Below are 17,196 nucleotides of genomic sequence, written 5' to 3' on the forward strand. Positions count from 1 at the left end.
TTTTTCTTTTTCTTTTTTTTTGAGACGGAGTCTCGCTCTGTTGCCCGGGCTGGAGTGCAGTGGTGCGATCGGCACTGCAAGCTCCGCCTCCTGGGTTCATGCCATTCTGCTTCAGCCTCCCGAGTAGCTGGGACTACAGGTGACTGCCACCACGCCCAGCTAATTTTTTTTTGTATTTTTAGTAGAGACGGGGTTTCACCGTGTTAGCCAGGATGGTCTCGATCTCCTGACCTTGAGATCCGTCCGCCTTGGCCTCCCAAAGTGCTGGGATTACAGGCGTGAGCCACAGTGCCTGGCCTGACCTTGTCTTTCTTAACTTTGAGTTCTTCCAATAGGGGAGGCGGCGGCAGCAAAGACATCTTCACATCATCTTGTATCTAATGCCCATTTACTTATGTGTGTCTCCCAAATACCTATGAATACACAAGGGCAGGGGATTACCTTGGTATCTTCAGATGAGTGAAATGCCATGCACATCTCGATGCTTAGTAAATATTATTGAATGGCAAATACTTAAAATCTGTGTAACTATTTTTATATTAATATTTGCAAAGCCTCTGTCGGGTAATCAGAGGGCAGGTGGTATTATCCTGTTTTCAGAGTGTGAATATTTTTAAACTTAGTATCTATGACCAAATGAGTTACTTTTCCAAAGAGTTGCTTTGCCATTAGTGATCATGGGGAAGCCCAGAGCATGGAAGCTCCTTACTCTGTCACTTTCCCCAAAACTTTCCTGTCTTTCCCTCCAAGACACCTGTGGTGGCATCAGTAGCAAGACAGGTAAAGACTCATAGGCAGTAAGATGTTCTTTTGATTTAAAAAATGCCTTCATCTGCCTTCCTGGTTACACTCTGTTCTCCCCAGATATACAAAGAAACCTGATCTTATGAATCTGAGAACTCCTCCACAAGATATTTTGCTTTGTAAACCACTCTTGGAGGTTGGCCAAAGTGCCAAAATGCAGCTATTGGGTAGGGTGAGGAAAGTAGACAGAAGTAGATTAGGTGGTGCATGTGTTTTGATTTCCTCCTTGGATCCCAAATGTAGACATAATCTGTGACTATTTGCCTGTGCAAAGCTAGTTATTAAGCAGAACTGGGGCATTAATGTTTCTGAATTTTATCCACTATTATAAAACTCAAATGGGCTGGGCATGGCGGCTCATGCCTGTAATCCCAGCACTTTGGGAGGCCAAGACGGTGGGTCACCTGATGTCAGGAGTTCAAGACCAGCCTGGCCAGCATGGAGAAACCCCATCTTTACTGAAAATACAAAAATTAGCCGGGCATGGTGGCGCATGCCTGTTAATCCCAGCTACTCAGGATGCTGAGGCAGGAGAATCGCTTGAGGCAGGAGGCAGAGGTTGCAGCGAGCCGAGATCATGCCACTGCACTCCAGCCTCGGTGACAGAGTGAGACCCTGTCTCAAACAAAACAAAAAAACCTCAAATGGTTAAAGGTAACAATTCTCATCACATCATGGGAAAAGGGCATGGTATTATGGGAATAAAAATCAGTAGGGTGTGAATGCCAACCATCCTCCCAGAGGTACAGAGCTCACTAATAGAGGTCTGGCATATCCAGTCTAAAAGTAGCTACTTGTGCATTGCCACCTCCCCCAACCTCCACAGCTGATGGCAGAGCCCTAACAATGTCATTTATAGCCAGATTTATTTTTACTTTATAAAATTAAATGTGACTATTTTAAGAAATACTAGTCTACAATAGAGAAGTCAATTTAAAAGCTTATTTATTTGGGCTGGGTGCGGTGGCTCCCAGTAGCCTGTAATCCCAGTACTTTGGGAGCCTGAGGTAGCCAGATCGTTGAGTGAGTTCAGGAGTTCGAGACCAGCCTGGCCAATAGGGCGAGACCCCATCTCAGCCAAAAATACAAAAATTAGCCAAGCGTGGTGGCATATGCCTGTAGCCCCAGCTACTTGGGAGGCTGAAGTGAGAGGACTGCTTGAATTCGGGGGTGGAGGTTGCAGTGAGCCAAGATCGCCCCACTGCACTCCAGCCTGGGCAACAATGCAAGACCCCTTAAAAGACAAAACAAAACAAAACAAGCTTATTTGATAGGCCTTAAGGAATATTCCTGTACTCCAACAACTGTTATGAAAATAAAAGTGAGAGAGTAGATGAAAAGATCGACTACACAGCTACAAGACTTAACTAACGTAGGATCCGGAAGAGACGTTTAGGTGATCAGGGTAGCACACTTGATGGCAGGTAGGGTGCATCATCTGAGACTGAGGGTATAACCCATGACAGTGGGGTTGAATGGAGTCCACAAGCTCTCTGGGTGGCCTGCTCCATTGGCAAGATGAGGGCCACCTCCTCTAAGAATTCTTCATATATCTTTAACTGCTCTCTTCACATTTTTATGTTTTTTCCAAATTTATTGGCCTTCCTCAAAGACACTATGTTGTGTCCATACAGAATTGAATATTACATGATTCATCTAGGGAAAAGCTTGAGTAGAAAGTGAGAAAAATGAGAGAAAACAATGTTAAACAACTTTAACAAATATTAATGTTTCACTTAATTCATTAAACATTAAGGAAATGTTTAATGAAGTTATTTGATGTCTCTGAGCCTCTGGCTCCTTTTCAGATAAATGAAAACATCCTAAAGAGTGAAACTGTTTTTTCAGCCATACTTAAATTTTTTTTTTCTGTGATCTGAGAGACAAAACTTTATTAATAGCCAATCTAAAAAGGAGGGAAAATTATGGAACACAGGAAGATCCTTACAAGAAAATTTCTCGGTAAAATAGGTCCAAATTTCAGCACCCTCCCAGATGAGTTAGTGAAACAGCAAATGGACCTCACTAAAAGGCAGTTAAGCTACAGACTCTGAGGACAGTTACAAAGGAGGAGCTTCCCTGCAGAAAACAGAACCAGAGACAGGCTGAGTGTGAGCTAGTTTTAGGCATTCATGTTGAATAACCATTTGTTAATACGGCTGTATCAAATTAATTATAATCAGGTTAAAAATGGTTATTGTGTTGAAAATACTGTGTCAAATTACTATGATGAGAAAGAGATGATGTATGTGGAAGTCCTGACAGCACAGAACTTGTAAGTAATAGAATTTCATCAATCTACACATATAAGGGGAAAAAAACCCCAATACTGAGGACTAGCCCCAGCCTCCCAAACAAAAAAAAAATCCCCAGAAGTGGAAATTCATTATGTCTTAACAAGACGAGATAAATTATGTTCAGACACAGGCTATGTATCTCTTTGGTTTAATATTTACCATGTAATTTTCAGAAAATGAAGAATCCTCCCAACATTTGCAAGTACATATTCTGGCAATGGAAGACCTATTTCTGTTAAATAACCAGGTGAGTTATTTCTGATAAAATAAGAACTTTTTTCTATTGAAAAAAATAATAGGCATATAAAAATTGGCATTTAAGTTTTTAAGAAGTAATGTAGTTTTTGCTTTCCCTGTAATTTAATTATATCAAAATGAAAATGAACACTGAAGATCTACTAACAAACAAGTACACTCTTAAAACTCTCTAAAAGGATGAGTGCTAAATTTTCCCATTTTTGCTGCCTTTTTTTTTTTTTTTGGTTGTAACTCTGAAGTTTTGGTAAGGAAATTGCAATATCAAACAGGATATAAAAATGTGTTAAATTTACTTCATTAAAACTCAGAAAAGGCTAGGGTAAGATGTAACCAACGCAGGCTTATAAAAAAGATGAAGTCACACTGCTATATTTTATATTTTATTCAATTTTAATATGGTTTCCATTATTAACTTTTAAAACAAAATGATTTCCAGTTTAAAAAACAATGCACTGACCACATAATTCCTTTTTTATTTTACACAGTTATACAAATATTCTAAATACACATTTTGTGTTCAAGATGATGGCAAATAAGATTAACTGTACAGTACATAAGGAAAGAAAATATTTTAAGCATATTTAGAAGCAATAGAAATGTCTATACAAAACAAGCAAATGGAATAAAATTTTTTAAAGTATTGCAACAGGCCCACAGGTTTGTAACAAAAATGTCTTTGCACAGTTCCTCACAATGCCCCATTAATAGCTAAAGCAAGACAGCATTTTTTTAAAAAATAATGTTGCAAAATGCTACACATGGTACTACTGTTTGTTTGCACAGTTTGATCAAAATAACAATCTACTTTGAGTCAAGCAAAACCTAGAGGAAATATACCAAACAACTTGAAAATTATTTGTATAAAAGTCATTGCACATTATTTTACTCAGTTGTTTGAAAAGTAAAAAAGTGTATTTACAAAATATTTTGCAGTCAAAATTATAAAGTGAATGGATATCTCGAAGTAACACGTCTTGATACAGACAGTTCAAGGAAAACACACAAATGGTTTTTCTTTAAGAGGTTTTCAGTGCTCCTTCCACTGGGAAGTAAACATGATCTACTCAAATGAATTTACAAGATGGTACACATACTGGAGCAAATCCAACACCTGCATTATAAAACAATGTTTAAAAGGTGACAGAATGAGAAATTTGTACATTGTAAGAAGTGAGCTATTCAGAGATCAACAAGTACATTTTAATTCGGTTAGCATAGAAGTCTTCATAGTCTTCAGATAACAGATAGTGAACATCCTTGACTCGATGAAAGTTAAAAAGCACCATGCACAACAGTTTAGTGGTAAACACTGAAAAAAATAGCACCTGTAATTCTGTGATATTGACAATTTAAAACTGGTCTAATAATTGCCGGAGATATGGTGCCTTGGACAATTCTCTATTTACTCGGGAGAGTTTGAAAAGTACTGGGCAGTTCAGAGAAACACATGGGATGTGTCGATCAAAGCAACCTGAACAGTTCTTGCATATCTGAAAGCATAAGATAAATACAAAAAATAACAGGAAAGTTTTTATGCGTGTATGCAAACAACAAATTTTTATAATCCCTACTTTCTAGACTACCACAGATTACTGGCAGACATACATTATAGAAACTTTCATCAATTTTAATCTCTTAGAAGCCTAGACTACCCTATGTTGAGACACTTCTAAAGGATATTATTTTGTAAAGATAGAGTACAAATTTCCCTAAGGATTCATTTAATTCCTAAGATTAACTTTCATTTACAATGGAATCCTATTAAAATCTACATAAGCTACCCAATTACCAAAGAATGTCTCTTAAATGAACTATAAACACGATTTTTTTCAAATTACTTAGACTATATTCTCATATGCCAATCATAAAAAAGTTATTCTTTTTCATATTCCAGAAGAGAAAAGTGACCTGCTGAAGCCATGGCAGAAGAACATAAATTGTGAAGATTTCATGGACATTTGTTAGTTCCCCAAATTAATACTTTTATAATTTCTTATGCCTGTCTTTACTGCAATCTCTGAACATAAATTGTGAAGATTTCATGAACATTTATCACTTCCCCAATCAATACTCTTATAATTTCCTATGACTGTCTTTAATCTTTTAATTCCATCATCTCCATAAGCTGAGGATGTATAGCGCCTCAGGACCCTGTGATGATTGCGTTATCTGCACAAATCGTTTGTAAAGCATGTGTGTTTGAACAATATGAAATCTGAGCACCTTGAAAAGAACAGGATAAGAGCGATTTTCAGGGAATAAGGGAGATAACCATAAAGTCTGACTGCCTGCAGGGCCTGGCAGAACAGTCATATTTCTCTTCTTTTAGAAAGCAAATAGGAGAAATCTCGCTGAATTCTTTTCTCAGCAAGGAATAACCCCGGGAAAACGAATGCATTCCCAGGGGTAGGTCTCTAAAATGGCCACTCTGGGAGTGTCTGTCTTATGCAGTTGTAGACACGGGATGAAATATGCCCTGGCCTCCTGCAGCGCCCCCAGGCTTGCTAGGATTAGGAAATTCCAGCCTGGCGAACTCTAGTCAGACTGGTTGTCTGATCACGAACTGTTTCCTGTTAAGATGTTTATCAGTGACAATGTGTGCCCAGCAGGACATGGACCTTCATCAGTAATTCTAGTTTTACCCTGGCCTTGTGATCTCACTCTGCCTCTCTGCTGTTGTGATATTTTACTGCCTTTGAAGCATGTGACTCACTCCCTATTCGTACACCCCTCCCCTTTTGAAACCCCTAATAAAAACTTGCTGGTTTTGTGGCTCAGGGGGCATCAAGGAACCTGCCAACATGTGATGTCACCCCCAGAGACCCAGCTGTAAAATTTCAAAAAAAAAAAAAAAAAAAAAATCAAATGATGTGAATTTGAAAGTAGTGGTGCAGACCAGTGGTTCTTAACCCTGGCTAACAATGCGCTTAAAAATAAACAAATGCCCCATCCCAGACCCATAATGAGTCAGAATCTCTGGGCATGAAAGCCCAAGAATCTGTACTTCTTAAGGCTTCCCAGATGATCTGGATGTATAAGATCTGATCTTAAGGAAAATAATAAATCATAAGGCAATTTTTAAAAAGAGAAGCATTATAATGTTTTACACAATGATCAGATTTTTAAAAATACTTTAAAGTCTCAAGTTGCATATACAGTTAAAAAAAGATTATAAAACATGAAGAACATAAAAAAATTAAAAAGGATGCCAGTGAAGACTCCAAAGGTTAAGAAAATGCAGGCTGACTTTCACCTGAATAGTATAGACAAGTGATTTTAAAAAAGCGATACCAAATGGCAACAACTACTCTGGATTGTCTTTTAAGAGAAATCAAATATGCTCTAGTGAATTCTTTGATCTATATTTATCAAAGGGTTTCAGTTTCAGAGATGGCTCACAGGCCAGTGAATTTTTGTTCTTTGCCCCAGTTATCTTCCAGTTAACTGAAGGGCACACTTTTTCTAAGCAGACTGGTTACTGTATCCAATATTGTGATATTGTCACAAGCAGACTGCTTAGAAACATGTGCTTCAGTATGCTCCATGAAGACTGAGTATGCTGTTCTATGATGAAGCCTTTGCTAATTAGATCTCTGCCAAGAGACTCAAATCTATTCCCAAATATAGAATTTCTGTATTACAGCTCTATGAATTGCAGTTACATTCAGGTGCCAGGACAAACTGATAAATATTTAAGCTCTTTCTGTGCTTGTCTGATAAATAAGCCAGGATGGAATTACTTGACTCACTAAATTTAACTCAGTGTTTCAAGATCCTTTACTGGTGGTTTAAACCCTGAGCATTACAGCTTGATTCGGCTTACATTTAAAACTTTAATGCCCCAACTTGGACATCTACTTTGTAGCACATAGGAAGGCAGGCGCTTAAAAAATATCTGCTTTAATCTTTATTCTTTTTACTATCCTTTGGCTTTCTTGTTTAAAAAAAATTTAGTCAAGGCTGGGCACAGTGGCTCATGCCTGTAATCCTAGTACTTTGGGATGCACTAGGTGCATCACTACTGCACCTAGTACTTTGGGAGGCAGGTGGATCACCTCAGGTCAGGAGTTTGAGACCAGCCTGGCCAACATGGTGAAACTGTCTCCACTAAAAATACAAAAATTAGCTGGGTGTGGTGGTACACGCCTGTAATCCCAGCTACTCAGGAGGCTGAGGCAGGAGAACTGCTTGAACCTGGAAGGCAGAGGTTGCAGTGAGCCAAGATCGCACCAACTACACTCCAGCCTGGGCAACAGAGTGAGACTCCGTCTCAAAAAAAATTTTTCAGTCAGATGCTTACTTCATTTGCTTTCATTCTTTCATGTTTATGATTAACAGTGTTAAGGTGATGAATTTTTTCTGAGGTCTGCCATCTAGAATCTGATTTGCAGTGTTTTCATTTTGTTTAACAGAATTTACAAGTGGAAGGATCACTTTGTTTTGTTAGTTTGTAATTAATTACCATTTTATAGCATTGTATTACATTCATTTGTAATATTTCTACTTTTTGAAATGTATTGAGGCTTTTTTTTTTTTTTTTGAGATGAGAGGGAGTCTCATTCTGTTGCCCAGGCTGGAGTGCAGTGGCACGATCGCAGTTCACTGCAACCTCTGCCTCCTAGGTTCAAGCGATTCTCCTGCCTCAGCCTCCTTAGTAGCTGGGATTGCGGGTGCCTGCCACCATGCCTGGCTAATTTTAAATTTTAATTTTTATTATTTTATTTTTATTATTTTTGAAATGGAGTCTCACTCTGTTGCCCAGGCTGGAGTGCAGTGGCACAATCTCAGCTCACTGTAACCTCTGCCTCCCTGGCTCAAGCGATTCTCCTACCTCAGCCTCCCAAGTAGCTGGGATTATAGGTGCCTGCCACCGTACCCTGCTAATTTTTGTATTTTTAGTAGAGATGGGGTTTTGCCATGTTGGCCAGGCTGGTCTCGAACTCCTGACCTCAAGTGATCCTCCTGCCTTGGCCTCCCAAAGTGCTGGGATCATAGGCGTGAGCTACGATGCCCAGCCGAGGCTTTTTTTTTTTTTTTTTTTTTTTTTTTTTTTTAACAGACTATGACTTTTTTTTTTTTTTAGATGGAGTCTTGCTCTGTCACCCAGGCTGGAGTTCAGTGGTGTGATCTCGGTTCACTGCAGCCTCTGCCTCCTGGGTTCAAGTGATTTTCCTGCCTCAGCCTCCTGAGTAGTTGGGAGTACAAGGCTCGTGCCACCATACCTGGCTAATTTTTGTATTTTTTAGTAGAGTTGGGGTTTCTCTATGTTGGCCAAACGTTTCAAACTCCTGACCTCAGGTGATCTACCTGCCTTGGCCTTCCAAAATGTTGGGATTACAGGCATGAGCCACCACGCCTGGCCAGATATGGCCATTTTTAAAACATTCTAGAAACACTTAAAAAGTACATTTTTTGGTACTGGGTTACAGAGTTTGATATATAATCACAAGGTCTGACTTATGATGTTTACAATTTCCATAATTTCACTTATTTCTGATCATTTGATTGGTCTTGGATTAAGAATGATGTAAAATCTCCTGTTTGGATGTGTTTCTAATTCTCATTACATCTCTAGTAATTTCTGCTTCATTAAAAATTTCTACAAATTAGTGCACGGGAGACATTCATTTGAAGGTTCTTGAAAAACACCTCAAATTAAAATAGCTCTTGAAAGATGACAAACCCTCATTATTTACAAATAGCATCGCTTTTTTTTTTTTTCGATCCAAGGGTATACATGTAGGTTTGTTACATGGGTATACTGTATGATGTTGAGGTTTGAGCTTCTAATGATCCTGTTGCCTATGCAGTAAATGTAGTACCTGACAGGTGGTTTTTCAACTTTTCCTCTCCCCACCCCGCTTTTGGAATCCCTAGTGTTCATCATTCCCATCTTTATGTCCTTGAGTACCCAATGTTCATTATATGTGAGAACTTACATGTGAGAACACGCAGTATTTGGTTTTCTGTTTCTGTGTTAATTTGCTTAGGATAATGGCCCCAGCTGCATCCATGTTGTTACAAAGTACATGATTTTGTTCTTTTTTTTTTTTTTTTTTTTGAGACAGAGTTTCGCTCTTGTTCCCCAGGCTGGAGTGCAATGCTGCAATCTCAGCTCACTGCAACCTCTGCCTCCCACGTTCAAGCGATTCTCCTGCCTCAGCCTCCTGAGTAGCTGGGATTACAGGCATGTGCCACCACACCTGGCTAATTTTGTATTTTTAGTAGAGATGGGGTTTCTCCATATTGGTCAGGCTGGTCTCGAACTCCTGACCTCAGGTGATCTGCCCGTCTCGGCCTCCCAAAGTGCTGGGATTTATAGGCATGAACCACCACGCCCGGCCGATTTTATTCTTTTTTTATGGCTGTGGCATCACTTTCTTTTAAACTGTATTTTTATAAGAAATAAGAAATAAGATGGCCGGGCATCGTGGTTCATGCCTGTAATCCCAGCCCTTAGGCAGCTGAAGTGGGAGGATTGCTTGAGTCCAACAGTTTGAGACCAGCCTGGGCAACATAGTGAAACCCCATGTCTAAAAAAAAAATAATTAGTAAAACATGGTGGGATATGCCTGTAGTCCCAGCTACATGGGAGGCTGAGCTGAGAGGTTCACTTGAGCCCAGGAGGTTGAGGCTGCAGTGAGCTGTGATCATGCCACTGCACTTCAGTCTGGGTGACAAAGTGAGACCCTGCCTCAAAAATAAAATAAAAATAAATAAATAAAATAAAAAGAAAAAAGAATGAACACCTAATGTTGAAGGAGGATGGGCTCTGGGTAAATTGATGGCACCAAGTAGTGATGTGTTTGTTATTCAGTGCAGAAAAACGTAAGAAAGTCTAGGAAAGGACCATTTAACAGCCTGACCTTAGCAGAGCCCTGGAGGTCCTGCTCTCATTTAGGCTTCATACTAGGATCCAGCAAGGGAATTTTCTATGAGAGTTGGCTGCTGCCATCAGGACAGAAGTCTATAAAATAAATAGAAGCTGGGAGCACCCAGTGACTTCAGTGGTTGTACTGACTAGAACCACAAAACTGGTACAAAATGGCTGAAAGTTGGTTGGTAATAACTCCAGTGATATATTCCTTCTTTAATCATGCATTAAGCAGGAACTTGTTCATTCATTCAATAAATATTTACAGACCAGCCCCATGGGCTTGGCTATATGCTAGGCATAACTGACTTGACAGTGAAAGAACCGGGCCTCTGTCCTCACTGGCTCATTTGCTATTTAGTGAGGAAGACAGACAAACCCCAAATCACAGTAAAGCAAAGGAGATTATGGCAGGAGCCTACTGCAGGGAAAGCTTCACCCAGTCCAGGGGTTTCAGCTGATTCCTCAGAAGATGGGGGGTGGGGTGGGATAGGTAGAGGAAAGTGTTCCTGGCAGAAGGAGCAGGGTGTTTAAAGGCCAGGAGGAGGCGGTGAGGGGCATTCACAGACCTAAGAGAAGTTCAGTATGGTATGGGTGGAGGTAGAGTGTGACAGAGAAGAGCAAGAAATCGTGACAGAGGGATAGCAGGTAGGGACAGAACGGAGATGACTTATCAACCATAATAAGGAGTAATGATTTTATTGGGGGGTGCGAGGTGGCAAATTTTTCTTTAGATTTCATTCTTCAACTTACTTCGAGATGTTTGTTGTTTATTTCTGCTAGAATTCTCATACTTGAAAAATCATCCTTGCATTTTATGTCTATATCCCAGCTTGGCTACTTAGCAGTATAACATGCAAATCACTTAAACTCTCTGTGTCAGTTTACTCACCTGTAAAGGTGCCTAGAACAGTCTCTGGCACACAGTATGACTCAATCATGCCATTAATCATCTATCTGGACTCACAGAATTATAAACCTTCCAAGTTTACTAGCAAGCAATTCTCTAAGACAACTAGGTATTTTTCTTTAAAGAATGGTAAGCACTAGTAGAGCAACTGAGACTTTTCCTTTCTTCTTTTTAATACTGTAGATTGAGTATCCCTTATTTGAAACGCTTAAGACTAGAAGTGTTTCAGATTTCAAATTTTTTCAGATTTTGGAATAAGTGCATTATACTTACTGGTTGAGTATCATTAATCTGAAAATCTGAACTCTGAAATGCTCTGATGAGCATTCCCTTTGAGAGTCACGTTGGTGCTCAAAAACTTTCAGTTTTGGAGCATTTTGAATATTGATTTTTCTCAATTAGGGATGCTCAACCTATATTATAAAAGAAATTGGATGGATGGCCATTCCTGTTGTAGCTATTAAGAAACACAGCACACTTCCATAAAAAAAACAAAAAATAAGTTATAAAACAAATTAAACCATTATTAATAGTTTATATTTTTGAGATTTTTACAAAGTTTATCACTTAGACTCTTCATTTCACTTTTCACACCAGTTTTCTATCTCACACTATAATTCAAGAGTGACTATATCTTCCTGTAAGATCAGACTGCTTGTGATTCCAGGCCCATGGAACAAAACCGTACCTTTACAAGTTGCTCCTGTTTACGTTCCAGCTCCCGGATTTCTTGGTTGAGGATGACTGCAACATGCTGAGGGTGGCTCCGACATTTACTACAGATGCCATGCTGAGTTAGGTCATCACACACAGGACAGTGTAAGGTAGTAAAATATTGTGAAATAGTGCCTTTCCGCCCTTCAGGTTCACTTCGCGAGGAGCTGGTAGCTTTATGGATCTATAAAAACATCCATTCAGAAGTAAGTGTGAGTCAGCTTCACAGCAGAGCTGCTATTTTCATGCTAATTACAGGTTTACTCAGGCATTCATTCATTCTTTCATTCATTCACTCGTTCAACAAATGCTGAGTAGCTACTATGTGCCAGGCACTGTTCCAGACACTGGAGCTAGAGAAATGAATGAAGTCCTTGCCTTCATGGAACTTACATCTTAATATTATCAGATACATTTTTTATTATTATTATGATTTAAGTTCTAGGGTATGTGCAGGTTTGTTACATATGTATACATGTGCCATGTTGGTTTGCTGCACCCATCAACTCATCATTTACATTAGGTATTTCTCCTAATGCTATCCCTCCCCCAGCTCCCCACCCCCCGACAGGCCCTGGTGTGTGATGTTCCCCGCCCTGTGTCCAAGTGTTCTCGTTGTTCAATTCCCACCTATGAGTGAGAACAGGCGGTGTTTGGTTTTCTGTCCTTGTGATAGTTTGCTGAGAATGATGGTTTCCAGCTTCATCCATGTCCCTGCAAAGGACATGAACTCATCCTTTTTTATGGCTGCATAGTATTCCATGGTGTATATGTGCCACATTTTCTTAATCCAGTCTATCATTGATGGACATTTGGGTTGGTTCCAAGTCTTTGCTATTGTGAATAGTGCCGCAATAAATCACTTTGTAAAAAAGTTATTAGGTTAGCCTCTTACAAATGTCATTGGGTTAACATTCTTGCTGGTGATGAAATGAACATTAGTAATAAAGAATCTGAGTTTCCTGCCTTAGAGCCAGGATATGTGCTCAGAACACTTACAGTAACATATAGGTGGGCAAGATCATCTAACACAAAGCCTATTTTATAATAAAGTATTGAGTATCTCATGGAATTTATTGAATACTGTACCAAAAATGAAAAACAGAATGGTTGTATGGGTACTTGAACTACGGTTTCTACTGAATGCATATCATTTTTGCACCATCATTAAGTAGAAAAATCTTAAGTTGAACCATCATAAGTTGGGGAACAACTATAATGCTATTTTACCATTGCAGTAATTCTTTACTCTGGTTTCTTCAGGGCTGTGTCTAGTGTGTCTAGATACTAAAGGATTTATCCTACACCTTTCTTAGACATTCATTTCGAAGGAATTTTTGCTGTACATTTATTTTCTATTAACTGGCTTATTTTACGTTATTTTGTGGCTACCACTGAAATTGTTGTGGGATTTATTTTAATATTTCTATAATTTGGCCAACTTGATAGAAGCTAGGAAGGTGTCTGTAGAATACTTAAATGTTTATCTTTTGGGAAACCAGGAGAGCATGGCATCTTTGCCAGTTTAGGACAGAGGATCTGCTTTGCTCTCACAGTGAAACATGAAAGGTTCCCTTGTTCCCCTCGTAGGGTGTGAGACAGGGGGAATGGCTCGCTTCTTCAGTGCCCCGCTGCTCAAACCTCTAGGGGAGCATACAGACGGGCAGGTTGTGGGGCTCTGGCCCCATGGCAGTGTCTAGGGGTGAATGTTTACAGCTGAAGCCCCAGTGGGTGTGTGTTACAGGGTACTCTTTTAGTTTGCCGTCTATAGGTGGCTTGTGTTAATCAGCTTAATTAGACCCTCTAGCTTGTCTCAAGGATGGAGGGCTTTCTGTATTCCGGGTTCTTGCCTTGGTGTACCAGAAGAACCCGATCACCCATGGGCTAGGAGAATGAGTGCAACGTTTTATTGAGTGGAAGTAACTCTCATCTGATGGTGGAATCAGAAGGGAGATGGTTTTCCCCTGGAGTTGGGCTGCTAGGTGGCCCTGTCTCTTCTCCGACTGCCCCGGCCAAACTCCACCTCGTCCTGCCAGTCAATGGCCTGCCAGCATGTCAGTGCCTCTCGGTGTGCTGTTCTGCTGGCATGCTCCTCTTGACGACCAGCTCCTTGGGTCTTCCACCGAAGTGTTCCTCACAATGTCCAGCCGCTCGTGTGTCTGCCCACTAGGGTCTCGGGTTTTTATAGGCCCAGGATTGGGGCGTGGTAGGCCAAGGTGGTCTTGGAAAATGGCAACATTTGGGCATGAAAGCAGGAGTGCCTATCCTCACCTAGATCTATGGGGGTGGGGCCCTAGCCAGGGACCCACCTTTCTCTACCCAGCACTTCCCCTCCCCCTTTCCGTATCATTTTACGGGACCACACTCTTCCCTTCCCAGTACTCCCGTAATCAATAGCACATAAAACCTTTAGTTCTACTGAAAATTTGGAGTGGTCTCTCCATAGTTAGAGCACATGTACTATTTGGTAAGCTTACCCTTGGTAATTCATGATACCAGCTGAAGACATCAACACCAATAAGTGAGAAGATTCTTGCCAAGGGTGGAAGGATTTGCTTGGTAATATAGTAAGTGGCATTCAGTCTCAGAGTCGGGTCCTGCAAGACTTCCACTGGGCGCCTTACAAGCTGGATAAGTGGTACTCCAGGGGTCCCATAAATGATGACGTATGGTACTCGCTCCCCAACCTGAGGCTCAGAGCGCCGGTCATAAGTCAGCATTTTCCTATTCAAATCCAAAGAAAAAAACCACACCCAAATATTGTCATGGAAGCCATCTTTCTCACAAATTAAGTCAGAATTAAACAATAATAAAACAATGAAAAAACTACAAAAGACACTTTCAAAACAGAATTACTATTTCTTTGAGAATAATATACATTTTGCTTAGTTGACACCAAGTGTAGATATCCTACAAGAGTTTAAAAATTACTCCGTAAATCATTGTTACCTGGAAAATAATGAGTTGGCAGATATCAACTAGCTTAAGATGTACTTTAGGTGGGAGTGGTGGCTCATGCCTGTAATTCCAGCACTTTAGGAGGCCAAGGATCGCCTGAGCCCAGGAGTTTGAGACCAGCTTGGGCAACATAGTGAGACCCCCATCTCCACAAAAAAATTAGCCACCATAATGGTGCACACCTGTTATCCCAGCTACTTGGGAGGCTGATGTGGGAGGATCGTTTGAGCCTGGGAGGTCAAGGCTGCAGTGAGCTGTGATTGCACCGCTGCTTTCCAGCCTGGGCGACAGAGTGAGACTCTGCCTCCAGGGGCAGGAAAAAGATGTATTTTATCCCCTAAGAATGAGAACTAACTATCATAAATCTATCATGAAAGATAAGAGAAAATTTACCTGGTTAAACTATCTGATTCCAGAATGATACCATCTAAATGCTTTGGTAGAACAATATTAAGGACTACCTAGTGATTTTGATGTGGGAAAAACAAATGAATCAAGCACTGTGTCACAATTTCTTTGCGTAAGTTTCTGAAGGAAAGCCCAAAGAGGATTTCCTCTTCACACCTTACAAAGTATGAGGGAGTATTCACTAACTTTCAGTGAGGCTTCATGTGCACAGGTAAAGAAACAATTTTGTGTCTGTGTCTATGGACTGTCTTTTCATTTGGGTCTTCTAGACCTGTGCAGAATCTCAGGACTATCCTGGCAAGGTACTGAGGGTATCATTACCTTGTAAGTTCAAGGGCTGGCACACAAGCTCCTGGTTTATAAGAAAAACTTCCTCTGTATTCCTTGGCAAAGATAAAGTCTTGTATGCTGGCCTTTCCTTCCAGAAGCTTCATACATTGTCGCTGAACATACTGTTTAATTAGACTTATATCTCTCGTTTCAAATAGCAGCTTTAGAGAACGCTCAAGTATCTTAAAACAAAAAAGATATGCAAGTAAAGATAAAATACCTCCTAGTATGTTTCACCATTGTTATTACACTTTCAATTATGTAACTACTGGGTAACCTGCTAACCTACCTAAATAATCTGTTACTTACAATGATGGGATAATAAAATTATTAAAAATTGAAAGTTATTTGAGACTTTATAGAGCTTGCTATTTCTAAAAATAGAATATCATGTAGTTTAAGGAAAATCATGTGGAATGACATGCAGATTAACATTTGCTATGTGATAAGCAACATAAAACATGTAAGTTTTTTTTTTTTAATAGTCAAAGCCTCTAGGTACAAGAAACCAGACACGATTTCATGTATTGTTTTTTTATTTACCAGTATAGAAAGGGTCCTGATTCAGTCACAGGAAGCACAGAGAAGTTTAAAGATCACCAGGCAGTCAAATCAAAATCAGCCTTTTTGACTTTTTATAATGTTGATAAATAACTATGACAGAATTTTCTGTGTTGGAAATTTCTACTAGGAAATAACCAGCATGCAGTGGATTTACGTAAGATTAATTTTTTTTTTTTTTTTTTGAGACAGAGTCTTGCTCTGTCACTCAGGCTGGAGTGCAATGGCGTGATCTCGGCTCACTGCAACCTCTGCCTCCCGGGTTCAAGCGATTCTCCTGCCTCAGCCTCCCGAGTAGCTGGGACTACAGGCGTGTGCCACCACGCCCGGCTAATTTTTTGTTTTAGTAGAGACGGGGTTTCACCGTGTTAGCCAGGATGGTCTCGATCTCCTGACCTCATGATCCGCCCGCCTCGGCCTCCCAAAGCGCTGGGATTATAGGCGTGAGCCACCGTGCCCGGCCAAGTAGATTAAGTTAGTTCTAGGTGAAAGCTCTGTGTCTTATTCTGAATACTGGAACCAATGGATATTTATACAATAAGCTTATTAATTTAGCTTGAGTACAAGTCTGCCTACAGAGAAAGAAGGTACTGGATTATATCTCTTCCAGAAATACTGCTGGAAAAAACCCCAAATTCACATAATATTATATATATGACATAATATATTGATAATATTCAATCCACTATGCTTTTAATGCTCTCATCAAACAGTATATAGAATGCTATTCCCATTTATACCATTTATTTTTGTTTTGCTATAGAAGGAGTCTAGGCCTGAGTAAAGAAAAAGCCAAAAAATATCATGGTTATTATGGCTGAGAAATTTGAGTAATTTATAGCTAATTGTTTGGAAATCTTCCTAATTTGTATTTGATAATCCAAATAAATGAAAGTTCAGTTAATCTGGAATGGATTATGTTACTTATGCAATCTCTCTGTTTCTCTCTATTTTGATGGAGTCTCACTCTCTTGCCCAGGCTGAGTGCAGTATTGTGATCTTGGCTGTCTGCAGCCTCCTCCTCCCGGGTTCAAGTGATTCTCACACCTCAGCCTCCTGAGTAGCTGGGATTACAGGCATGC

The 17,196-nt window shown here is 39.9% G+C and overlaps 2 protein-coding genes across 8 annotated transcripts in view; one reads left to right on the forward strand and one right to left on the reverse strand.

Annotated features, from left to right (window-relative positions):
* MFSD4B (major facilitator superfamily domain containing 4B) overlaps window positions 1-6,225 on the forward strand; it is a 36,062-nt gene extending 29,837 nt beyond the window's left edge. For all 5 annotated transcript variants that reach the window (XR_010140502.1, XR_010140507.1, XR_010140506.1 and 2 more), the window contains 2 exons: window positions 3,275-3,348; window positions 5,254-6,225. The gene's annotated coding sequence lies outside the window, so the exon portion shown is untranslated. The remainder of the gene's footprint in view (window positions 1-3,274; window positions 3,349-5,253) is intronic.
* Window positions 3,727-17,196, reverse strand: part of REV3L (REV3 like, DNA directed polymerase zeta catalytic subunit) — a 185,834-nt gene continuing 172,364 nt past the window's right edge. For all 3 annotated transcript variants that reach the window (XM_024248980.3, XM_063725258.1, XM_063725257.1), the window contains 4 exons: window positions 15,545-15,735; window positions 14,335-14,581; window positions 11,832-12,041; window positions 3,727-4,849 (listed from right to left, as the gene is read on the reverse strand). In XM_024248980.3, coding sequence (XP_024104748.3) covers window positions 4,709-4,849; window positions 11,832-12,041; window positions 14,335-14,581; window positions 15,545-15,735 — 789 coding nt within the window. In that variant the 3' untranslated portion in view covers window positions 3,727-4,708. The remainder of the gene's footprint in view (window positions 4,850-11,831; window positions 12,042-14,334; window positions 14,582-15,544; window positions 15,736-17,196) is intronic.

Source organism: Pongo abelii, chromosome 5, assembly GCF_028885655.2.
Source record: "Pongo abelii isolate AG06213 chromosome 5, NHGRI_mPonAbe1-v2.0_pri, whole genome shotgun sequence".
Lineage (NCBI taxonomy): Eukaryota > Metazoa > Chordata > Mammalia > Primates > Hominidae > Pongo > Pongo abelii.